Raw genomic sequence first — 26,378 nt, 5'->3', positions numbered from 1 at the left:
TCTCATCCTATAGCCTGGACATCCTCCCGACACCTCCTTGCTCCTCTCCTCCTGGTTCTTCTTCCCTCCTGTGTAGCGCCGGGCACCACCACCCCTCTGCCTTCCACTTCCAACACCCCAGTTAGAGCTCCCTTTGCTACTGCAGGAGGCTCCCATCTGCCTAGGCTCTCGTACCCCTTCAAGTTTTTCAAAACACAAATCTAATTACATTATCCTGTCCCTATCGACCCTAAACACTGCCCTGTCTCTCAGCCTTCCAGGCCTCAGAAGGGGGAGGGGTTCGATCCCTGGTCTACTAAGATCCTGCATGCCTGCCACAGGGCCTAACCAGAAAAACAGAAAAAAAAAAGCAGCAGCAGCAGTCAGTAGGAAGGCCCTCGCCTGCCTGCCCCGAGACCACCTGCCCCCGTGTGCCCTCGAAGTCTGCTGTCTAGGAGGAAGGGCCCTCGCCCTTGGACTTGGACCTCACCACTCAGCTTCCACTCCTGCACTTGGCACGGTCTTTTTTGCAGCATCGTTCCCCACCAACCCCCCCACCCCCTCGCCTCAGTCTGTTGGTTCACTCCCATCGTTGAACAGTCCTCTAGCATCTGTTGCCTTTACAGAGAAAACCCACTTTGTCTCTGCACCCCCGTTTCTTGCTGCCTGTCCCACAGAATTTCCTGAAAGACTCGTTTGCCCCCGCATCTCTTCCTCAGCCACCCCATGGTTCCTGCCCGCTGTGCTCCTCTGCACCTGCTCTGGCCAACTTGGCCTGGCCCCCAGTCTGTTCCCTCTTCTGGTCTGTTTCATATGGCTGGTTGCTCTCATCTCCTTGAAATCCTTTTTTCTCTTAGCTTCTTTGTTATCAGACTTTTCGAGTGTCTTCCTCTCTGGCTGGCTGCCCCTCCTCTTGTCTTTCTTGCTAGCTCCCCATCTCATCAGTCAGCTCTGTCCTGGCCCCTTCCCTCTCTATCTAGCTATCCTTTCCAGGTGATTTCGTCTGGTCTGGTGGCTTTCTTTTCTTTTTTAAAATGTATTTATTTATTTTAATTGGATGATAATTACAGTATTGTGATGGTTTTTGCCATACATCAATATGAAGTGGCCATAGGCATTCATGTGTCCCCTCCATCCTGAACACCCTCCTCCCACCTCCCTCCCCACCCCATCCCTTCAGGCTGTCACAGAGCACCAGCTTTGGGTGCCCTGCGTCATACATCAAACTCCCACTGGCAGTCTATTTTACATATGGTGATGTATATGTTTCAATGCTATCTATTCTCTCAAATCATCCCACCCACCCTCTTCTTCTCCCACTGAGTCCAAAAGTCTGTTCTTTATGTCTGAAAAATATGGAATGCTTCATGAATTTGCATGTCATCCTTGCGCAGGGCCCATGCTAAGCTTCTCTGTATTGTTCCAACTTTAGTGTATATGCTGCCGAAGCGAGCACGGTCTGCTGGCTTCCTGCATGCCAGTAACACCCAAATCTCCCTCCATACCCTGGCCACGCTTGAGACTCATCTGGTCTGTCCAACTGCCCTGTTGGCTTTCCCAGGAGGCCCTCAACTTAGCAAAGCAGGGGCCTGGGGAGACGAGCCCTGAATCCCAACCTGTGCGACCCTCCTCTCCTGGCCCATGGCTGTGACCTCTTCTTGAGCTCTGTTCTTTCACTCTTAGCCCCAGCTGCTCTCCACACAACAACCAGAGTGACCTTTTTCAGACACACACTGGCTGAGGTTCCTGGCTTAAACCTCACCAGCTTCTCCAGAGCCCCCAGTCCCCTGAACCCAGCCTGAATTGCTCTGCAGAATCCAGCCACCTCCACCTCTCTCTCCTGCGTCCTCACTTCCATTCCCTCGCTGCACTTCCTTCTGCCTCTGGGACACTCCAGGCCTGTGTCCAGTTGGATCACCAGCTGTCGCCTTTACCTGGAACGTGCTTCCCTCAGGGTTCCTGAAGGAAAGGGCTGGCTCCTTCTTGCCTTTCAGATTCCAACTTGCTGTCATTACCTTAGCAGTGTCCCTGGCTCCCTAGTCACTGTTATCATATCGCCTGTGATTCCCCACACAGTACATATCATGCTCCCTGCTAGTCTTTTTTTTTTTTTCTTGTCTGCATGACATGTGTGATTCCTAGTTCCCCAGTAGGGAACTCGAACCTCCTGCATTGGAAATGCAGAGTCTTAACCACTGGACTGCCAGGGAAGCCCCCTGCTATTCTTACTGCAGGATTTATATGTTGTTCAGTATCTGTCTCCCCCTATTAGAATATAAACTGTATGAGAACAGGACCTCTTTTCCTTTATCCCTCTTCTATCTCAAGCTCCTGGAATAGACTGAGCACAAAGAAGATCCTCAACAATCATCTCTTGACTTCACAGAGGAGGTCATCTATGTCAACTCTTCAGCCTCTGCTTAGCATATAATGTGCTTAGTCACTCAGTTGTGTCTGACTCTTTGCAACCCCATGGACTATAGCCCGCTAGACTCTTCTGTTCATGGGGATTCTCCAGGCAAGAATACTGGAGTGGATTGCCATGCCCTCCTCCAGGGAATCTTCCCAACCCAGGGATCAAACCCAGGTCTCCCAGTGCTCTATAAATGTCAGGAGGCTTCCCAGGTGGCTCAGTGGTAAAGAATCTGCCTGCCAATGTGGGAGACACAGGAGACTCAGGTTCAATCCCTGAGTTGGGAAGATCCCCTGGAGTAGGAAATGACAACGAACTCCAGTAATCTAGCCTGGGAAAGTCCATGGACAGAGGAGCCTGGCAGGCTACAGTCCATGGGATCGCAAAGAGTCAAAAAGAGTACAACTGAGCATGCACACACGATATAAATGTCAGCCTCCAGAAGTACAGACAGAACAGGCACTGTGGAGAGGCAGCTGTCACTCCCAGACCGAAAAGAAAATATTATTCAGTGTTTTTGCACTGCCTGTCACAACTGTGTCAAGCAAATGTATTTTCTTTGTACTGGAATACGTAAAATCTTCCGACAGTTATTTCAGAAACCCAGCTAAGAGAGTCCATTTTCTGCCCCAGAAATAGAAATAATCAAAAGCTTTCCAACCTTAAAAGCAGCTGAAGTTTTACTGGGAAAACCAGAATGGAGGGAGTCATCAAATTCCACGGTGGGGACAGAGCTTCTCTCTTGTTTTTAGCAGACACGCTTTCCCATCTGCTCGGGGAGATAGTTGGCTGTGTTCAAAATGTGCTTTTCAGTGGCAGCAATCTGTCTGGGAGTCCACAGTTGAACGGACGAGCGGCAGGTTTTAAGTCTTACCCTGTGGCGTGCCCTGTTCCAGCTTCATGTTGTGAATTTGCAGAGTGGGAATAAAAAAGCTTCTAACTATGTATCTGGCTTCCCCTGTGAGGCTCAGCTATAAATAAGGGCTCCTACCTGTTAGAGACTGAGTCACTTGTTCACTTAATAAATATGGGAGAATAGTCAAATAAGACCTTTATAAGGAGGAGTCATCATCGTAGTTCTTATTTGCAAACAACGGAAGCTAATCCAGCTGCTTTAAACGGGAAGAATATAATGAAGAGTATTAGTGGTACTAGTATTAGTGGAATAATAGTAATATAATTAGTATTCAGTTCAGTTCAGTCGCTCAGTCCTGTCTGACTCTTTGCGACCCCATGAATCGAAGCCCACCAGGCCTCCCTGTCGATCACCAGCTCCCAGAGTTTACCCAAACTCATGTCCATTGAGTCGGTGATGCCATCCAGCCATCTCATCCTCTGTTGTCCCCTTCTCCTCCTGCCCCCAATCCCATAATTAGTATTAGTGCTATAATAAAGAGTATTAGCGGCCCAGGATGGCCCAGCATGGGCCAGGGCATTAGTTTCAGAGGCCGTGCCACCAAGAATGATGTGCACTGACCGATAGTGGGAACTAATGGTCGGAACTCCACTCTTCTTTCCTTGAAAAGCCAGTTGCTCCTGTTAGAGTCTTTCCAGAAGCTAAAGTCTGCTTGGTTCCTCACTTCCTCACGTTGCCCATTTCCAGCTTAAAGTCTCAGGCAGGTGCATTGCATCTGAGGGCAAGAGCCTAGGTAAAATGTCTGCGCTCAGCCACAGAAGAAGCTGGGAGAGTAGCTCAAGTCTTTCACTCACTTTGGGGCCTGGGTCTTATGTACATGGAGAAAAAAACATGAAAGTGTTAGTGACTCAGTTCTGTCCAGTTAACTCTTTGTGACCCCATGGGCAGTAGCCCGCCAGGCTCCTCTGTCCATGGAATTCTCAGGCAAGAATACTGGAGTGGGTTGCATTCCCTTCTCCAGGAGATCATCCCAACCCAGGGATCAAACCCAGGTCTCCCTCATTGAGGCAGATTCTTTACAGTCTGAGCCACCAGGGAAGCTCATGGAGTACATCAAGAACGTGTGACAAATGACTCGTCCAGGATGTGCCATTTGAGTTGAGAAACAAAGGACGAGAAGGAGCTAGCCGTTAGAAAAGTGAATGAAAGAACCTTCCAGGAAATGAGAACAGCATGTGCAAAGGCCCTGAAGCAAAAGTGGGGAGTTGATATATTCAGGGAACAGGGAGAAGGCCAGTGATCCTGTAGCCCAGTGTGAATATGGAAGAGGGGCAGAAATTGATCCGGGAAAAGTGGCAGGGGCTATATCCTGCAGTGTTGGCTCAGCCACAGTACGGTGTATGGATATGGTTTCAGTGCTACAGGAATGCGCTGAAATAGGGGAGCGACATCTGATTTCTACTTTTAAAAGATTATACTGTCTTCTGAAGATGGAGAATATAGTGAAGGGAGGAGACAGGACACCAGTTAGGAGGCTTTTGTAGTTGTCTAAGGGCTTCCCTTGTGGCTCTGCTGGTAAAGAATCTGCCTGCAATGCGGGAGACTTGGGTTCGATCCCTGGGTTGGGAAGATCCCCTGGAGACGGGAAAGGCTACCCACTCCAGTATTCTGGCCTGGAGAAGTCCATGGACTAGTCCATGGGGTCGCAAAGAGTTGGACACAACTGAGCGACTTTCACTTTCAAGGAAGAGGCAGTGACAGCAGGAGGCAAGAAGCAGAGGCCTAGAGTGTGTTTTGGGGATTTTGATCTTTCAGGACGTGCTAATGGACGGCTTTGGGAGTGGGGTGGATAAGAAGGAAAGGGAGGAGTCAAGGATGTGTCCCAGTGTGTGGCTTAAGCAGCTGAACGGTGTGTGGGGTTTGTGAGATGCAAAGTGTAGGGTCTCGGGTAGGAGAGTATCAAGAGTTCAGTTTTGAAGTTGTTAATAAGATGCCTGTGAGAGGTTCAAGTGGAGATGTCACATAGGTAGTGAAACATACTAGGCTAGACTGAAGGAGAGGCCAGGGTTACAGAAAAAAACAATTTCTACCCTGTGACAAAATATGGAAACTACAAGTGAGTGACCACCGTGGAGCCATAGGCCAAGGCGGGAAGACATACTAGGCTTGGTTCAGAAGAGCTAAATTTTCGTCTAGGTGAGGCCACCTATCAGGTAGATAGCTTTATCAGTTCTAGAGCAAATCTGAGCCTTTGTGTTCTTGTTTGTGAAATGGGCATCATGGCTTAATTTTATTATTTTAATTAATTTTATTTTTGGCTGCATTGGATTTTTGTTGCTCACAGGCTTTCTCTAATTGCTGCGAACTGGGACTCCTCTTGTTGCGGAGCCCAGGCTCTGGGCTCAAGGGCTTCAGTAGCTGTGGCTCCCAGGCTCTAGAGCACAGGTTTAATAGTTGTGGCGCATGGGTGTAGTTGCTCTGCAGCATGTGGGTTCTTCCTGGACCAGGGATAGAACCCATGTCCCTTGCATTGGCAGGCAGATTCTCAACCGCTGAACCACCAGGGAAGCCCATGATTCGTACTAATTCTTAAAGATTCAATCCATGGAGAGGTGCAGTCCCATAAATTGTTGTCTAGCCATGTCCTGTCAGAATGTTTTCTCATTTTAACCAGAATTTCCTCAAGTTCCAGAGCAGAGGTACATAAGGGTCATTTAACAATAATGACCCAAATTCCTGACGCTCATTCCTGTACCTGCTGATTCCAGATCGGCCAAGCCCACGTCCCTCACAGACATTTCTGGGCATCCCCAGATTGAGTGTCAACAGTGGCTCAAAAGCTGGTCTCCCTGCTGCTCTGTTCCATCACAGCTAAGCCTTCAGTGTACAGAATCTGAGTGTCAGGGTGACAGGGCGGAACGGTCCCATCTCCACTGTGCTGCAGTGGGAAGGGGGTCCCAGAAGAGTCTTAATTTACTCCCCCATCCCAACAACATGCCTCACATGCTCAGAGAGGGGGTTGCTGATCAGAACACATGAGAGTGGGTGGGAAAATAATCTGGAGAGTCCCCCATGTGCAAATTTTCTTTGTGTGTATTCTATCCTAGCATTTACAGCATCCCTGCATGGTAGGTCATTATTATCTTTATCTAACAAAAGGAGAAATAGACTCAAACTGGTGAAAACTTGCCCCAGGCCACATAACTAACTTCAGCTGACGTAGAAAGCTGTTAATCTGAGCTCTTTCTGCATCATCCTACTGCCTCTCCAACAATTGTGAAGGTCTAATGACTTCGTGGCAACCCACTGCAGTGTTCTTGCCTGGAGAATCCCAGGGACGGGGGAGCCTGGTGGGCTGCCGTCTATGGGGTTGCACAGAGTCAGACACAACTGAAGTGACGTAGCAGCAGCAATGACTTCAACCAAGTCCATCTCCTTGTGAATATTCTCCGCTCCATGACAGAGCTCTCTGAAGCCTGAAATCAATGAGTGTGATGCTTCGCTGAGCTCTGGGAGTGTCTTTTCTCTGACAAATCTGAGTAACCACTTAGACACTGCAAAACGCAGCTGCTGTTGGACAACCAGCTGCATAGTGGATGGGAAGTCCTTTCAGCTTTCTTCTTCCCATTCAAATATCATATTTATGTAAAAGCAAAGTGATGATTGTTGAGGCTGGAGGGCTGTTTGTCTGCCACTTGGTGGGCCATCTGTTTAAGACTCCAAACTCCTACTCATCTTTAAAGACAGAACGAAAATGTCTTCTCTCCTTGGAAGCCCTCCAGCTCTGCCCCAGACAGAATCAAGCATTCCCACTGGGGCTTCCTAGAATACTCTGCTGGTACTGCTTGTGACAGATTATCAGCTGTTTCCCAATATTTGTTGTTTCTTCCCCCTGTAGAAAAGAGAGAGACTTCCCGGGTGGTCCAGTGGCTAAAACTCTGCATTCCTAATGCAGGGGAGCCGGGTTTCGATCCCTGATCAGGAAACTAGATCCCACATGCAGGAACTAAAGATCCCGCATGCTGCAACTAAGAACAGGTGCAGTCAAATACATAACGCACATAACATAATTTTTTTAAAAAGAGAGAACCTGTAAAGAAAAGGTTACATTTCCTTCCCTTCCTTCCATCCATGTGTAACCATGTGACTAAGATCCAGTTAATGAGATATAAACAGATGTGCCATGTGGCAGTTTCTGGGAGTCTTCCTAGAAAAAAAGGAAGATTCCTTCATCTCTTTGTCCTTTTCTCTATTCTGCTTGGAATGTGAATGTGATGACTGGAGCTCTAGTTGCCATCTTGGACCCTAAGAATGAAGGTCCTATCTTAGGAAAAGTGGAACAGAGCTGGAAGAAGTCAGAGTCCCTAAGATTTGTCACAGGAGAAATAATGTATAAACCCTGAATTGCCTACCTTCAGACTGTTATATGGGAGAGACATTGCCACCTAGTTTGAATCACTATTCATTTCAAGTCTCTGTCACTCATGTGCAAACCTAATGCTGAGTTATATCACCTCTGTAACAAATAAGTGGTATTTTCCAATTACCTTAGCATAATTGTGGTTTCCTATTATCGTCCCTGCTAGACTTGTAGCTCCTCTCAGCAGGGACTAGGTTTCAGGTTTGGCTCAGTGCCAGACACATTAGTAGTTGCTCAATGAAATATCTTCTGAAGGAGGTGTGGTGAGTGATTGCATGAACAACCATGCAATGTCTGCAGAGCACTTCAACCATGAGCAACAACTGCACTTTGCATTCGTTAGCTGACTTAATCCCCTTAAGAACCCCGTGAGGAAACCGAGGCAATCAAGACGTTCATTGACTTGCCCAAGATCACAGGCCATTCTGACAGGGCAGAGACTAGAACCCCAGTCTGCCTCAGGCCCCAGCTCACGTGTTTTTCTACATCTCTTTTCCCCATGCTCCCAGGATGGAGGGCTGAGTTGTTGAGCTGTGCCTGAAAGGTCTCCCTTACGTGCCTTTGCTGAGAACAAGGAAAGATACCTAAGAAATTGCATGTATACTTTTTGTATTCCTTTCACTACCAGTTTTACTAAATTTGTTCTTCTGTGATTTTTGTGTGTATTTTCTCTCTCCTGGAGTCTGCTGATATGAATTCAAGCAATGAGAGAGCCAGTTCTGCCCAGAAAAATTCAGCGGATGGCCCAAAAGGTACATTAACCGCCCGAAGGGTTAATGATTTAGTTATTATCTTCAAAACCCTACTTCCTTGTTGTTTTTTTAAAACCTAATCTGCTGTCCTCATTTACACTAATGGTTCTAGCCTTGGGTCTTGGAAGTAGGTAACATCTTAAGAGAAGACATAATTGTCTTTTCAGTTTGGTTATCACTAATTAAGTTCCATTTTTGTGATAATGAGTTCAGCACAGTGTTGATATCTGTGGGGAAGAGAGATTGACAGCACTGGAAAAAGAAACCTAAGAGGTGATTACTGCTCCTCTCCCCCATCAGAAAACAGAATTTATTGAGTTAGAAACCTATTTGTGCCTGGGTGTTAATTTATTGGGTGGGCCAAAAAGTTCATTTGGGTTTTTCTGTAAGATAGTGTAGAAAAACCTAAATGAACCTTTTGGCCAACCCAACACAAAGGTGACTAAGTGACTACATACGTCAGTGCCATTAAAAAAAACTTCATATTCTCAGTTCTAGAAATGGGAGGCATAGCTTGCCATGCAGGGCTATAGGAGGAAGCTCCAGTGTTGTCAGGAGGCAGAAGGGAGTAAGGGGAAGGCATAGGCCACAGCCACTGGAATTTCCTTAGGAAAGGCCAGATATGACAGTGTAAACAGCATAGGATTGGCTATATTGAATAATTCTGGTGGGCTTTAGGGCATAAAGGCTGTCCCTAGTTGTCTGACACCTGGACCAGGATGATTTAAGTCAGGAGAAATATTGGCTTGGTATGAGAGTTAGATGCTTGCTCCTTGGAAGAAAAGCTATGACCAACCTAAACAACATATTAAAAAGCAGAGACATTACTTTGCCAACAAAGGTCCATCTAGTCAAAGCTATGGTTTTCCAGTAGTCATGTATGGATGTGAGAGTTGGACTATAAAGAAAACTGAGCATCAAAGAATTGACACTTTTGAACTGTGGTGTTGGAGAAGACTCTTGAGAGTCCCTTGGACTGCAAGGAGATCCAACCAGTCCATCCTAAAGGAAATCAGTCTTGAATATTCATTGAAAGGATTGATGCTGAAGCTGAAACTCCAATACTTTGGCCATCTGATGCGAAGAACTGACTCATTGGAAAAGACACTGATGCTGGGAAAGATTGAAAGCATGAAGAGAAGGGGATGACAGAGGATGAGATGGCTGGATGGCATCACTGACTCGATAGACATGAATTTGAGTAAGCTCTGGGAGTTGGTGATGGACAGGGAAGCCTGGCATGCTGCAGTCCATGGGATCACAAAGAGTCGGACACGACTGAGCAACTGAACTGAACTGAACTGTGAGAGTTAGATAAAGAAGGTGATTCAGATATGGCCTCTGGTTCATGCGGGAGATGTAAACAACTTTGGTCATTAGTTTGGCCCTGTAATTAATAGATCCCAAATAGACAAATACAGAACCTAAGAAAACTGTTAGAACATAAACTCTTAAGTATCATTCTAGATTATTTCACGTGTCATCAGTATTTGAAAAGTTAAGCAATCTTTTTTCTTGATGGATAAAGGGAGGTACAAAGAGGTATGTAAATTATATCTCAGTAAAACCATTAAAAATACCCTCAAACTTGAGGACCACTCATTGAGAGGTATAGAGGGGGTTCCAAATAGAGGTAAATATTTGTGGGAGACTTTGCAAGTCCCCCAAATCTACATATATATTTAATTCATGTAGAGCTATGAGTCAAAGAGGAAGAATTAAAGGAAATTAGAAAATATTTTGAACTGAGTAGAAATGAAACCCCTTTTTCTAATATGAAAAATGCTACAGAGTTTCTTCTGAACACTAAGCATTCCACAACTGTTTTAGATATAGTGATTTTATTTTTTTCTGTTTGAGTTATTTGTACTTTGTAACTATTATAAATAATGCTGCTGTGAACGTTCATATGCAAGTTTTTCGTGTAGATATATGTTTTCATTTCTCTTGGATATATGTATACCAAGGGTGGAATTGCTGGGTCGTATGTTTAGCATTTTGAGAAACTGCCATACAACATTCCAAAGTGATCATCGTACACATTTTAAAGAATGTAAGAGGAGAAAAATACAGTATTATATTTACTATATACAACCAGATAGGTTCACAATATATATCATATATTTATTATTTATATTCAAATTTACTGTATGTATTGTACTTATGATAGATGACCAGGTATTTACAGTTTCTGTTGCTTTTCCTTCATTTCTGAAGTTCCAGGTTTCCCTCTGGAATCATTTTCCTTCTTACAGCCCCTCCCCCCACCAAAAAAAATCCTCCGTTTAAAATAGGCCTGCTGGCAATTCGTTTTCTTGGTTGTCTTTCTTCTGATAATGTCTTTATTTCACCTTCATTTTTGAAGGATATTTTTTCTGGATATAGAATTCTGGGTTGACAGTTCTTTTCTTTCTATACTTTTCAATGTTGTTCCACAGCCTCTGGTCTCAATGGTCTGATAAGAAATCCACAGTTATTTAAATTCTTGTTTCCTTTTCTCATCATAGCTGACAATTTTATTGATTATTTTTTGTTAATATTGTACTGACAGAGCATACCTATCAGACTCTGGTTTTGAGGAGACCCACAAAACAAGTCAAGAGGATATCAGCAGCAAGAGAACTTGAGAGTATGGTTCCTAAGCAGGTGAGCACGTGATTGCAAGTTTCATAGTAGAGATGGCTTAAAAGGTGCTAGGAGTTCTGGCTAGAAAATTTAGGTCTGTGAAAATGTCAGAGTAAAAACTGGGGTGTTTCTGATTGTAGACTCGGTTAATACAGTAAGGAAATCTCCTGCAGATAATTATTGACTGAAGTGGGCACAAGTTTGAGTGAGCATTTAGCCTGGATTTCTCCAGATTTAAATTATTTGCTTGAAACTCAGGAGCCTGGGTGTAATGGAAAGAGAACCCTGAGCCTCCGTTTCCTACTCTATAAAACGTGGACAATAATTCCTAGGTCCTGGTGGTCTTATGAGGTTTATCTGAGGTAGTGATGATAATTAACACGTAATAAATACTTACTGTACGTCAGGCATTATACCAAACCTATGGAGAAGGAAATGGCAACCCATTCCAGTATTCTTGCTTAGACAATCTCATGGACAGAGGTGCCTGGCAGGCTACCGTCCATGGGGTCGCAGGAGTCAGACACGACTTAGCAACTAAACCACCACCACCACCATACTAAACCTGTGCATACAACATATTTTATTTTACTGTCACAATCCTTTGAAACAATTACTCCTGCTATTCTTTAGTTTATTAGTGAGGAAATTGATGCTCAGAGCATGCTGAAACTAAGACCCAGCATAGCCAAACAAGTGTGCATGTGTGTGAAGTTGCTTGTGACCCTATGGACTGTGGCCCACCAGGCTCCTCTGTCCATGGAATTCTCCAGGCAAGATTACTGGAATACTGGGTTGCTATTTCATAATGGCACAGACTGGCCCTCACTGGGAGATGGGGCTTTAGGAATTATAGGACTAAATGATCTATGAGTTCCCTTCTGACTCCAAGTTTCTGTGATCCCAGTGGAATCTTGCTAAAGAGTAGTGATTCCCAACTGGGGGCAGTTTTGCCCCCCAGGAGACATTTGGCCATGTCTGGAGGCATTTCTGGTTGTCACACCTGGGGGTGGTGGGGGCAGAGTACTACTAGTATCTGTTACATGGAGACCAAGGATGCCGCTCAGCATTCTACAGTGCCCAGGACAGTCTCCCACAGCAAAGAATTATCTGGCCCCAAATGGCTAAGTGCCAAGGTGGAGACAGCCTGCTATAGATAAAGGAAATCTCATTAAGCAATTAAAATGAATAGGATTAGGGACTTCCCTGGTGGTCCAGGGGCTAAGTCTCCACCCGCCAAATGCAGGGGGCCCAGGTCTGGTCCCTGGTTGGGGAACTAGATTCCACGTGCTGCAACTGAAGATCCCACATGCGACAGCTAAAAAAGATCCCGTATGCTGCAACTAAACTAAAAGAACACGCCGCAACTGAGACCTGGTGCAGCCAAATATTTAGTAAATAAATACATATGTTTTTAATTAAAAAATAAAGTAAAATAAAACAAAGTAAATAGGATTAGAGAATAATGTGGTTAGGTGCTGCTACAGTGTTTATTCACGACAGAATTTTTGTCTGGTTAAATTATAACCACTTCTTCAAAATAAAATGTATTTAAACAAATAACAAAAGTAGTACACAATCACTACAGACATTTTGGAGAAAAGGCAGAGGAATATAAGGAAAGAAAACAAATCACTGTCAGTCCCTGCCTGTTCTCTTTCCTGATCTCTATTCAGCATCTCAAACACAGAACATCCCAAACAGGCCTCTTGATTGTTCTACTCTGTCAGCCTTTTCTTTCCTAGACTTTCCCAGCTGGGCAACTGGTACCTAACCCTTTAGAGTCATCCTTGACTCCCCTCTTTCTCACACCTACTTTGACTCCATTAATAAATCCTGCCAATTCTGCTTTTACGGTATAATCACAAATTACATGATACAGTATAATCACTTCTCACCTCTCTCCCAACTACCCAGCCCCGGCCCCAGCACTAACCGAACCACTGTCGAGGCCTCCTAAGTGCTCTTCTTGCCTCCATGCTCACCCACTGCAGTCATTTCTCCACACATCAGTTAAAGGGATCTTTAGAAAAAAATTCATCAGATCATGTTGTAACCCAGCTCAAAACCTTCCCAGTGGCTTCAGTCACACTTGGAAAATCCTAACTCCTTTCAGTGGCCTGGAGACCCCACTGCTTCTTCAGCTTCATCATTTGTTCTCTTTTGAGCCACGTGGGCCTGTTTTCCATCCCTAAGCCACACTGAGCTCCTGTCTGTCTTGGGGTTCTCTTGCATTTGATGTCCCCTTTGCCTGGAACACTGCGCAGATCTTCCTTCCATTGTTCAGAGTCTGCCAGGATCGCTCCTCCTCGAGGCAGTCCTTCCTGACCACCCCATGGAAAAGATTTCTCTCCTCCCCAGGCTCCCATACCACCACCCACACGCCTTGCTCTGCTTGACTCTTACCTGAAGCCCTTATTATTCCATAGTATCATGCACTCTCTTACTTATTGATTAGTTTATTGTTTTCCTCTCAGCTATAATACAAGCCCTTTAGGGCTGGAATGTGTCGTCTTATTGGCTGATATGCCAGTGTCTAGATCAGTATGTATAGTAGTCACCCAGTATATATTTGCTGAGTGAGTTGCTGACATTTTAGGAACTAGGCTTCTAGTCTCTCATCTATCTTTTTTTGTTTGATTTATTTCATATAATTATATTCATTTCATACAATATACATAATATTATCTACCTAATTTTGTATCTTGATTTTTAAAATTACTATTGCATCTGAAACAATATTTTAGTACCAACTCTTAGTAAACATTTTAATAGTGGCATACTATGCCTTTGGGTAGAGATATCAACATCTCCTTGAACATTTAGATTATTCCAGTCTTCTGCTGTAGTAATTATCACTGCAGTAAACATCGTAGTGCGTAAGTCTTTTTTGCTTGTGGGTAATTTTCCTTAGGATAGCATCCTAAAATGAGTTCCTAGATAAAAGATATGAGTACTTTTACATTTCTTAATATATACTGTAAAAATGGCAGTTTCCTTTATTGTACTCCTCTCTCTTTCCTACTCAGTCTTACCCTGCCTGCAAAAGCCCTCCGCTGACTCCAAACCTCTTCAACATTTATGGGAAGAGCCCTCTGATTGTGTACTTCCTCCTGAACTACTCCACCCTGCAGCAGCATGGCCAAGATGTGTTGATGGTCCGGAGAGAAAGAACCAAGACCATCTCATATCCTTTCCACCGTGGGTTAGACACACATCACTCCAGATCCCTGCTTCCCCTTCCCAGAAGCAAGGGTGAAGAGAGACACATCCAACCCTTAGCACAGCACCTGACACACAGTAGGAACCGATCAAGGGTGACCATTGATACATGCCTATGGGTCAGAATCTTGCTCATTTTAATTCAAAACCTGCCTCATGCTGTGTGGGACCCTGGGCAAGTCAGATTTCCCTGTGTGCAAAATCTTTTCCTATCTACCATAAAGAATGGGCTACTTAGCGACTCTAACATACTTTGCAATTTACTAATGCCTCCCAGATGCTCACTGACCCCACAGTATATATTGATCAGGAATTTTGGTGTGTAAGTGTGTGTTTCTTCTAGCATCCTCCTCACACACACACCTCCCTCCTCAAGACCCATTAGCAAATTCCTGGCCCCATTGACATTTATCCTAAAGATATGGTCAAAACCCAGATCTTAAGAAAACGGGTGTGATATGTGTTGGCGTCTGAGTCTTAGCAGTTTCCATAGAGGGTCAGAACATAGGATCAAATAGACCCGGATTCAGGAACCAACTCAACTGCTTACCAGCTGAGTGATCTTAGACAAGTTCCAGCTTCTCTCTGAGCCTCATTTTTTCACCTATAAAATGGGGATAACAGTACCTGCCTCATAGGGTTGTAATGTAGAGAACAGGTACAGCGCCTGGCAGGTAACAAGCGATTGAACGAATGTTACCTGTCAGCATAGTACTTTGTTATTTATAAAATGCTTTCCCTTATATCACCTCATTGCGCTGTAAGGACAGTGTAGTGTAGTAGAAGGAGCCTGGGTTGGGGATACCCAGCCCTGGATTTGAGTCCCAGTTCAGTAGCCCACTGGCTTCAAGATCTCATGTGCACACCTTCAACTCTAAGCTCAGTATCTTTATCAACTCATTCCTAAAATGAGGATAGTCACACCAAATCAATAGTGTTGTGACCAGGATTAAATGGCATAGAGCTGGTACTAAAAAAAGTAGTAACCATCATTATTATCATTAACAGTACCTGCTGCTGCTGCTGCTAAGTCGCTTCAGTCGTGTCCGACTCTGTGTGACCCCATAGATGGCAGCCCACCAGGCTCCACCGTCCCTGGGATTCACCAGGCAAGAACACCATTTCCTTCTCCAATGCATGAAAGTGAAAAGTGAAAGTGAACTCGATCAGTCGTGTCCGACTCTTAGCGACCCCATGGACTGCAGCCCACCAGGCTCCTCCATTCATGGGGTTTTCCAGGCAGGAGTACTGGAGTGGGGTGCCATTGCCTTCTCTGAGGTAGGTATTATTATCCCTATTTTATAGATATGGCAATGGAGGCACAGAGGGTGACATACATTGTCTGATGTCCCACAGCTCATGATGAGTGAAACTGAGATTCTGACCAGTTCAGAAAGGGTGGAAGGGAGGGGAAGGTAGAGAGAAATTTTCAACATATTAATACAAACATGAGATAGGGAATCAGAATTGACCCTGAAAGGAAAGGAAAGTTGGAATCCCTTTCTATTCACCACTTTGATAATAGAGTAAGAATTTTAGATGATAGTCTAAAACAAGCACTTCTAGGCCTTCCAGGAGCTTCCTACGTGATGCAGTGGTAAAAAATAAATCTGCCTGCTTATGCATGAGATGCAAGAGATGTGGGTTCAATCCCTGGATCAGGAAGATCCCCTGGAGAAGGAAATGGCAACCTGCTCCAGTATTCTTGCCTGGGAAATCCCATGGACAGAGGAGCCCGGCGGGCTACAGTCCATGGGGTTGCAAAGGATCAGACACAGCTTACCGACTGAGCATAGCACACAGCCCTTCCATCAGCAGGAGGGGAGAAGGACTTTATTAAAGATGGGAGAGTGGCCGAGCCATGGAGAGGTTAGGCTTTTTCTTTCCCAAGCAGGCCACGATCAAGGCCATGGAGGGTTTCCTGCTCAGGTTTCTAGAAGCAGGTCAGTTTTCCCACTTGGGCATCTCCCCTCCCTGCTCCCCATGCCCTGGACATATCCCACCAACAAAGCTGAGTCAATACCAACTGATGGTATGGGGTTTTCCTTGACATGAAAGCCACTGAGTCCACCCTGACCTATGCTGAGGTCATCAACCTGACACTGAGCAACATGAAGAAGCGGAGGGAAAACTTTCACCAGCTGAACTGGCTACACTGGAGTGAGTGGAATTATTTTGACGAGTACCTGAAGGAGCTGCAGGACAACTTCCTCAGGTATTTAAGGGGCCTTCAAGGGAAAGCGGCGTGGTTTCAGCATTTGTCTATTGCAGCATGTCACACTAATTTGTAACTGGGGTCCAGCCCTGTAACCCGTGCGTTCAGAATGTAAATTCCACAGTAACAGAGACCAGGTCTTTTTTTTTACAAGTTATTTTTTTTCTGACTACAAAAACATTTGTGCACAATGAAAACAAAGAACCTGGAAAAACACCTATAGGTACACACTCACATTGCCAGTATTTTCCTATAAATCCATCCAGTCTTTTTTCCTGGGCACATATGTCGGTATCTCCAGGGGTGCAGTTGGTGAATCTGAAATAGGAAATTCTATAGCACAAATAAACTGGTTTCTTCAGCACATAAAAAGCAAGGAAAATAGAAGAGGAGGGAGGAGGAGCTGTTGTTGTTTAGAAGACACTGGAGAGATATATTAATCAAAACATTGGATCCTGACTTAAATCAACCAGTTGAGATCATTATCTCAATTATGAGATAACTGGGGAAATTTGAACATTGACCTGGTTTTAAGTGATATTAAGAAATTTCTTTTATTAGAGTGTTCTTTCTTAAAGATATTATAATAATTTTGTAGTTATTTTTTAAAGAGTTTGTCCTAAAGAGATATATCATGAAATATTTATGGCTGAAATGACACAGTGTCTAGGATTTGCCTTAAATTAAACCATTTGGCATGGGGACAGGGAAGCAAAGGAGATAATAGATGAATCAAGACTGACTTCATATTGATAACTTTTGAACCAAGATAATGGGTAAATGATGTTAATTATACAACTTTCTTTATATATGTTTAAATTTTTGAACAGTCTTTTTTTTTTTTTTTACAAAACACAAATTGCAATGTTTATTAGATTCAACAGATAAAAATTACATTTCCATTAATATAATAAAACAAATAACAAAGGTTAAAAAAAGTACTATAAAACTATATATAGTTCATTGAAAGTGTGCCTATAGGCAATCAATATATAGAATCACTATCACGCTCATAATTTTCCTCCTTGTGAATTATAACAAAATTTAAAATTATGAGTGAAATAGCAATTCCCCACATTTAATACATAAATGGACACTTTAAGTGAACATTATATATATCAATGTTATTTGTGTGTTGTCGTTGTTCAGTCACCCAATCATGTCTGACTCTTTGTGACCCCATGGAACATGCCAGGCGAAGTTTGCCCAAGTTCATGTACATTGCATCAGTGATTCCATCCAGCCATCTCATCCTCTGATGCCTTTTTCTCCTTCTGTATAAGTATTTGTATACTTTTATATATATATATATATGCTGCTGCAGCTGCTAAGTCGCTTCAATCGTGTCCAACTCTGTGTGACCCCATAGACAGCAGCCCACCAGGCTCCGCTGTCCTGGGATTCTCCAGGCAAGAATACTGGAGTGGGTTGCCATTTCCTTCTCCATGAACAGTCTTTATTGTTATTCCATAACAGTAATGGAAGATGACAAATGCCCACGTGGAATATTAGTTGTAGGTGGGTTAGGACTCTTCAGGGATGTCAGTTACCACTTGTTCCCCTAATGTGCCTCCCTTGTGGCTCAGTCAGTAAAGAATCTGCCTGCAATGTGGGAGACCTGGGTTTGATCCCTGGGTTGGGAAGATCCCCTGGAGGGAGGGCATGGCAACCCACTCTAGTATTCTCGCCTGGAGAATTCCCAAGGACAGAGGAGCCTGGCGGGCTGCAGTCCACGGGGTTGTAGAGTTGTACATGACGGAGTGACTAAGCACAGCATCTGTAATGTAGCATATCCGTTTGGAGCACTGGCATTGAAGGTGGACAGAAGCTGCAGGTACAGCTCTGTCTCACCCTTTCTATGAATTAGGTCCATCATTTAGCCCATGTGAGTCTTGGATATCCCATCTGTAAAACAAGGACACTACTAACAGAGTAGTTGTGTGGGTTAAAGGAGGTGTCTAGGTTGGTACCTGGCTCACAGGAAGTGCTCAGCAAATGACGGCTCTTAGAGGTAATACATGTGACCTCATTCCCTGAAAACTGCAGGATCCAAAGCAGCACCAGGTCTTGGAGTTGGAGAGTTTGCTACTGGGGAGGCCTAGAGCAGTGTTCCTTAGAAAAGGCAATCCAGGAACTATCTTGCAGGGATCTCTGCTCTAGGTGGAGGAAGAACCTAGTTAGCACATGCAGTTGGAGCTGCAATGAAAGAGCAGGATCAATTGCTGCTGCAGAACTTAGTTTCCTTGTGAGTCAGAGCCATGATCCTTAAACTTGTATGGGGGCCAAGCACCTGCAATTCAAAACACCCTTTGCAGAATTTTATGAAATGTTTCGACATATGACCCTGTCATACAAACTAAAGATGCTCTTACTAGTGGAAAATAGGCACCTAAGACAGGTATTGGAGAAGAAAATGGCAACCCACTCCAGTATTCTTGCTTGGGAAGTCCCATGGACAGAGGAGTCTGACACACTACAGTCTGTGGGATCGAAAAATTGTTGGACATGACTTAGCAACTCAACAACAAGACATGTATAGGCTTCAAAATCCCAAGAAATGACAATATAGGAAATACTGCTCAGTTGTTCAGTCATGTCTGACTCTGTGACCCCATGGACTGTAGCTCACCAGGCTTCTCTGTCCATGGACTCTTCCAGGCAAGAATAGTGGAGTGGGTTGCCATTTCCTTTCTCTGGTAGAAAATACTATCAAGGATTTATGTCCAAGTTTTCCTGTTAGAAAATGTCATCACAACAAAGACAAGAGCAGTTTGCTGCTTCTTTGTCTCTCCACTGCAAGCAGAAGCTGGCTTCAGAAGGTTAGGAAAAGAGGATGCCAAAAGTGAGAATGTTGTGTCAACATGATTTTTTTATCTTGACTTGGGGAAAGACGTTGGAATAATCACCGGTTCAGGCCAAGGTCAACAGTTGTTTCTTACTACCAGTCTTTTTACATCTATTCCATAGCAGCAGAGAAGTATATGATACATCTTAATTCATTTGAATATATTTTTATTGCTATTTTGACTACCTTGAATGTCCATAACTTGTTTCTTCATTGAATAGAGGTCTATTCACCTTTCAAAGGTCAGCTGGTGTACTTCCCAATTCCACTGAGAACCTTCTCCTATCATAACAGCAGCAGCAGAAACTGACATTTACTGAGCACTTCCTGTATATTACTACCAGGCCCTGTGCTAATCGCTGGACCTATGGTAACTCAATTTATCCTCAACATTATACTCGGTTCTATTATTACCATGTTGAGATGAGTACACTAGCGAGGAGAGGTTAAGTAACTTGCTCAAGGACACACAGCAAACGGCAGAACCCCAAACTGAATTCCGCTTGCCTAAAGTTCATGCTTCAGCTTTCTCTCAGATGGTTGGTTTTCCTCACCTGTCTTCCTAATTTGAGTACATTCCGCTGAGTAAGGGACAATGTCTTATTTCTCTGTACCCCACAGGGCTGTATGACTCCCAGCACAGAGCAGGAGCTTGGTGACTGAGTTGCTGTTGTGTGGCCAACATTCTGCTTCAGTCAGTTGCTCTTGACAGATGTAATGAATGAATTTGTAAATATCTGACACTTTTTCATGTGAAGATAGAGTAAAGAGTAAAAAGATAATGCTGACTCTTTAGTCTTTTTCCATGTGTCTTTGTGATTTCCCCACAGGGAGGTGAAGAATATTGATCAAAGAGCGAAAGACAAAAAAAAGGCAAACCACATGTTCATCCAGGCTTCAACCTTCCTTGAGGACACTCCTGAAAAGAAATCTAGAAGAAGATATCAGAGGGAGACTGAGTTTATTTTGAGGTTTGTTTGAACAAAGACCATAGGCAAAGTAGAAATGTGAACATTGTAGGAATTCTTAATACATGGAAAGAAAAATATATATATATAATATTTTTATATTATAAAAGTCCACTCACTTTTATATGTTAATCACTCAATTCTCACTTTATTTTTATTATTATTAGGGGTAACTGTAAGGGCTACCAATGACCTTGTACTTCCTCTATGCCAAATACTTGTACTTTATGAACTGTTTGAGTCAGAGCTCTTAGGTTGCAAGTGCCACAAAACCAACTCAAACCCGCTTGAGTGGAAGGAAAATCTCATGGTTTTTGTAACTGGAAAGGCCACAGACAGACTGGCTGTAGGTACGATAGACCTGAGGGCTCAAAGATTTTTTCAGATTCTTTCCTTTTCTTTGTTTCTTAAAAAATTTTTTTAAATTTATTTACGTAGGCTTTACTGGGTCTTTGTTGCTGCACGTGGGCTTTCTCTAGCTGCAGTGAGCAGGGGCTACTCTTCATTGCAGTGCAAGGGCTTCTCACTGTGGTGGCTTCTTTTGTTGCACAGCGTGGGCTCTAGGGCACATGGGATTCATTAGTTGCGGTGCTTGCAGGCTCTAGAGAGCAGGAGTTGGGCGGCTCAGTACTTGTGATAGTCGTGGCTCTTGGCTCTTGGGCTTAGTTGCCCTGAGGCATGTGAGATCTTCCTGGACCAGAGATCCAACAGGTGTCACGTATATTGGCAGGCAGATTCTTGTCCACTGGATCACCAGGGGAGTCGTCTCCCTTTCTTTTATGACCCTCTGTTCCTGTGTGCTGGCTTGCTTTTCAAGCTACCTCTGCCCTTGAAACAAAAGACCCTGATGCTGGGAAAGATTGAGGGCAGGAGGAGAAGGGGACGACAGAGGATGAGATGGTTGGATGGCATCACCGACTCAATGGACATGGGTTTGGGTAAATACCAGGAGTTGGTGATGGACAGGGAGGCCTGGCGTGCTGCGGTTCATCGGGTCACAAAGAGTGAGACACAACTGAGTGACTGAACTGAGCTGCCCTTGAAAGAAAGAGCGCCAAGAACAGCCCCAAGCCTATGTCTTTATAGTGTACGACCTGAAAGAAAGAGAGACACCCTCTCCCAGCCTCCATAAACTAAGTAAGCCTCATAAAAGTTTCTGATGGTGATGCCAAAAGCTCAGTCTCTGAACAGTGCCGAATCGAACCTCAGAGACAGAGTTTTGGATGAAGTAGAAAAGAAGAGACTTATTGTTTTGCCAGGTGAGGTGGGGACACAGTAGGCTCCTGCCCTCGAAACTGTGTGTCCTAACCCGGGAGGATTTGATGAGTTATGTAGCAATTTCTCTTGAGTTTTCTTTGACCTATGTGTTGTTTAGAAGCATGTTGTTTAATCTCCAACTATTTGGGGATTTTCCAGCTCTCTCTCTCTGCTATTGATTTCCAGTTTGATTCCATCTTGATCTGAGAGCAGGCATAATGTGATTTATCTTTTTTTCAGATTTGTTTAGGTACATTTTTTGGGCCCAGAATTTGGTCTGTCTTGGTGAATGTTACATGTGAGCTTTCAGAGACTGTATAATCTGCTGTTTGGGGGTGATGTAGCCTACAGATGTCAGTTACATCCAGTTGATTATTGGTATTGTTGAGCTCAAGTATGTCCTTACCGATTATCTGCCTGTTGGATCTGTCCATTTCCGATTAGAGGAGTGTTGAAGTCTCTGACTATGATAGTGGAGTCACCTATTTGTCCTTGTTTTCAAGCAGTTTTTCCCTTGTGTAGCTCGATGCTGCTTTGTTAGGAGCATACACATTAAGAATTGTTATGTCTTCTTGGAGAATTGACTGCTTTATCATTATATAATGTCCTTCTTTATCCCTGATAACTTTTTTTGCCTTTGAATCTGCTCTGTCTGAAATTAGTATAGTTACCCTTGCTCTCTTCTGATCAGTATTAGCATGGTGTATTTTTCTCCATTCATTTACTTTTAATCTATAGCCACATTCTCTTTTAAGGAGCATTTCCAGAAGTCCCAAACAACATTTCCACTTCCATCTCATTTTTGCTAGAACGTGAATGTATGGCTACAGCAATTTCTTTATTTTTAATAAATATTGTTTAAAAATATTTAGCATGTTCTTTTATTAAAATAAAAATGATTATGATTTTATAATATTAATGAGGAACAACTTAGCATAACATTTGCCTACTTTGCCAGTGCAATTCAGTGATTTTAGTAAATTCACAGAGATTTGCAACAATTACTGCAATTTAGCTTTAGAACTTTTTCATCACCCTAGAAAGATCCCTCACGCCCATGTGTAGTCAATTTCTTTTAACTTCTCCCTTTTTAACAACCTCCTTGGAAATATCATATAACATTACCGATTTATTTCAAGGGCCAGATATTAGTCACATGGTGATGTTGGCTTCAAAGGAGACTGGGAAATGGGTTGTTTGTTTGTTTTTTAAATCTGGGCACATTACCATCTTAAACAAAAACTGGCTCCATTGCTCAAGTGAAAAGGGAGAGTGGATGATGAGTTGTTAAATAACCATCTCTACCACAGACAGATGTGTTATACTCTCCACTTCAGAGGTAAAGAAACCAAAGCATAATGATTTGAGAAATTTAATGAAGGGAAACTTTCAACCTTCTAGTTGAAATTTTCCTTCAAACCGGGAAGGAAATTTTCCTTCCTTCCTTCACATTTAAAAAATAATAGTTTAGCTTGAGGCCCACCTGTTTGAGCCACGGAATCCTGTAAATTCAATGATGACTCATTAGCATTCTTTCTGATATCCGGATTAGATTCTCCGAAATACAAAAAGCCAACTAATCTAATTCACCAATGTTATTGTTATTCCCTCAGACAAGACTATCTTTCAATAACTTCTTTTTTAAAATTGAAGTATAGTTGATTTACAATGTTGTGTTAATTTCTACTGTACAGAAAAGTGATTCAGTTATACATCAAAATAAATTCTTTTTATATTCTTTCCACTATAGTTTATCTCAGGATATTGAATATAGTCCCCTGTGCTATACAGTAGGACTTTGTCATTTATTCATTTTATGTGTAATAGTTTATATCTGCTAATCCCAAACTCCCATTCTATCCCTCCCCCACCCTTTCAGTTTACAGCTTTTCACCCTTACTTCTTAATCTAGCTAACCCCTCAGTAACCCTTAAAACTCAGCTCAGACATCACCTCCAGGAAGTCTTCCCTGATTTACCCACTCAGGGTATTGTCCTGTGCTTTCCTGATCACATACCACAGAACATAGTATATTCTAGTCACAGATTTGCTTGTCCACAGATTGAGATTTGTCCTTGAGGTCCGGAATACTGCCCTAGATGACCTTTTTTTTCCCTCCAGGGCCTAGCATCCAACAGATCCTCAGTCAATACTTAGAAGATGAATGAGGGAGTCATTGCCATGTGTTCAGCACTCTGCTTCAGTTATTTGCTATTGCCAGTGTTTTGGCTGATTTGTAAACTTTTTCTGTCAATACTTATCAAGATTCTAGTGAAACCTTTGAAGAGATCACACTGAAGTTTTGAGCCAATTTTTGTTAATGTCTTTTTTGTTTCCCCCACAGGAAGGAAAAGGAAGAGAGGGATGGAGAATGGAAACAGAATTTGACTGACTCTTCCTTCTCACCATCAAGCACTGATGAAGTCTCGTCCCTGTAGGAACTTGGAAGCTCCTACAAAATTTCTGACATTCCTGCTAGTAGGAGAACAAAAACAGGAGAAAAAGAAACTTGTGGCCAAAGACTGAGAAATGGAAATAAATATTCCCAGGATCGGGGAAAGATTCCACTACAGTTTTTCCTACGTTGAGTGAATAGCAGGAGTGGGGAGATTTTTCCTTAGATCACTACATTTACTCATGCATTTACTCTTTTACCCATTATTTTACTTATATAGCTAACAATATTAAGTGGTGGCTCAGACGGTAAAGAATCCACCTGCAATGAGGGAGACCTGGGTTCTATCCCTGGGTCAGGAAGATCCCTTGGAGAAAGGAATGGCGAAGCACTCCAGTATTCTTGCCCAGAGAATTCCATGGACAGAGGAGCCTGGAGGGCTACAGTTCATGGGGTCGCAAAGAGACAGCTGAGCAACTAACACTTCCACTTTCTTTACCAGCTTACTGTTTACTCTGTGCCAAGCATAGAGCTAAACACAAGACAAACATGTACGTGCGTGTTCAGTTGCTAAGTCATGTCTTAATTCTTTGTGACCCCGTGAACTGCAGCCCTCCAGGCTCCACTGTCCATAGGATTTTCCAGGCAAGATACTGGACTAGGTTGCCATTCCCTTCTCCAGGGGATCTTCCCGACCCACTCGGGAGCAGCAGAGGCAAAGACTCAGACGCAGCAAGTAACATGGCAGGAGGTCAAGGAAGTATGTGAGGGGCTCTAGGAGAGATGAGCCTGGAGAAGATTCCTGGACAAACCATGAAGGAATTTTCTAAGCAAAACCACTTTAGTCTCTAAGTGGTGGGAATCCATGAACCATATTAAACAGGGAACCACATGGCCATATTTGGACTTTTCAAGTTCTGGTGGCAGATGGTGGGCTACATGATGGAATTATGTATGTACTTCAGGGGATTTGCAAAGTCTTCCACAAACATCCACCTCTACGTGAAACCCTGGCTATCTTTTTGATCAGTATTCTCCGAGCTTTTGGAGAAGGCAATGGCACCCCACTCCAGTACTCTTGTCTGGAAAGTCCTATGGACGGAGGAGCCTGGTAGGCTGTGGTCCATGGGGTTGCTAGGAGTCGGACATGACTGAGCGACTTCACTTTCACTTTTCACTTTCATGCACTGGAGAAGGAAATGGCAATCCATTCCAGTGTTCTTGCCTGGAGAATCCCAGGGACGGGGGAGCCTGGTGGGCTGCTGTCTATGGGGTCTCACAGAGTCAGACACGACTGAAGCAACTTAGCAGCAGCAGCAGCTCCAAGCTTTCTTGATCTTATATCTCTCTTAATAAAACATTTATGAGAACTCAGCTAACAGCTTGTTACAAAAATTGCACTTTTCCAGACCCCCTTGCCTATTCCACAGCAACACTTTCCACTTTCTTAACGGATTGTTTTGTTTTTTGTTTTCCTCCATATGTTTAAATACCCTGGTGCTCTTGATTTTCCAGTGTTAGGCATTATCTATTGAATTCTCACAATGAAAGGTGAGGACTAGACTCACACATGGACACACTTTCCCTCTCCCATCCTGCCAATGTGTTTCTGTTGTGATTTTTGGCTGGTTCCTTAATCAGTATTATTATACCATCAACACCATTACCATGAGCTACAGAATATACTTTGATTGTTTTTATTTCTTGCCAAACTCTTTGCTGTCACTGGAACTAAGTCTCTTTGTCAATCTACTTGTTTTCTTTTTTTCCTTTTTTAGTATACTTATCACAGTCTATCTCCAAATTCTCCCAGTACATTCAGACACTTTACATAACCTATCAGTTTCACCTCCATTTCCCAGCCTTCTGATCTACTTCACTCTAGGTGGTTCATTTCCAGGCTGTTTATATAGTGATGCGAATTCCTTTCTTCATTCTCTTGATCACATTGGTTTTTTAACCTACTTCTCTTTGTGTCTTTATGGTTCACCCACAGAAAGGTGATCAAGAAGTCAAATCCAATGCAGAAAAATGAAATAGTCTTTATCCTCTCACTTTCCATCTCACCTGCATGAATCCTTGTCTCAGAATCAAAAGAACTTTTTGGATGAAGTCTTCACATGCTGTTGGATTTACTCTAAAATAGAAACAAGAAAACAAAAAATAATAAAATAATACATTTAGTCATTCCCCTCCATAGGACAAAGAATGTTAAAGTCCATTCCTACCTGAGCCAAAGTCAGAATTTAAATTGGCATAAAGTGACCTCATTCATTCATGTATTTGCTTACTAATTCTTTCATTCACTTGTTTATTAATAATAACACTATGGAGTATATATAGGTATGTATTATATGTATCATATAATAGTAATCAGGCTGCTGCTACCGCTGCTAAGTTGCTTCAGTTGTATCCGACTCTGTGCGACCCC

The 26,378-nt window shown here is 43.3% G+C and overlaps 1 protein-coding gene and 1 non-coding gene across 7 annotated transcripts in view; one reads left to right on the top strand and one right to left on the bottom strand.

The window, feature by feature from the left end:
- FAM227A (family with sequence similarity 227 member A) overlaps positions 1-25,321 on the top strand; it is a 52,386-nt gene extending 27,065 nt beyond the window's left edge. For 3 of the 6 annotated variants that reach the window (XM_059887162.1, XM_059887160.1, XM_059887159.1), the window contains 6 exons: positions 8,351-8,420; positions 10,972-11,066; positions 14,075-15,545; positions 16,326-16,482; positions 20,158-20,298; positions 23,897-25,321. In XM_059887162.1, the coding sequence (XP_059743145.1) occupies positions 8,351-8,420; positions 10,972-11,066; positions 14,075-14,593 (684 nt within the window). In that variant the 3' untranslated portion in view covers positions 14,594-15,545; positions 16,326-16,482; positions 20,158-20,298; positions 23,897-25,321. Of the gene's footprint in view, positions 1-8,177; positions 8,421-10,971; positions 11,067-14,074; positions 15,546-16,325; positions 16,483-20,157; positions 20,299-23,896 lie in introns of those variants that run through there. The other 3 variants (XM_059887163.1, XM_059887161.1, XM_059887164.1) reach the window with 3 other exon arrangements.
- LOC112446908 (U6 spliceosomal RNA) lies at positions 1,329-1,435 on the bottom strand. The gene has a single exon (XR_003034984.1). It is a non-coding gene; the product is annotated as a U6 spliceosomal RNA (small nuclear RNA).
- Positions 25,322-26,378: the final 1,057 nt, after the last annotated feature.

This window comes from Bos taurus, chromosome 5 (assembly GCF_002263795.3).
Source record: "Bos taurus isolate L1 Dominette 01449 registration number 42190680 breed Hereford chromosome 5, ARS-UCD2.0, whole genome shotgun sequence".
Classification (NCBI taxonomy): Eukaryota; Metazoa; Chordata; class Mammalia; order Artiodactyla; family Bovidae; genus Bos; species Bos taurus.
The sequence above is the reverse complement of the archived record's forward strand: the minus strand, read 5'-3'. Positions and strand labels throughout refer to the sequence as shown.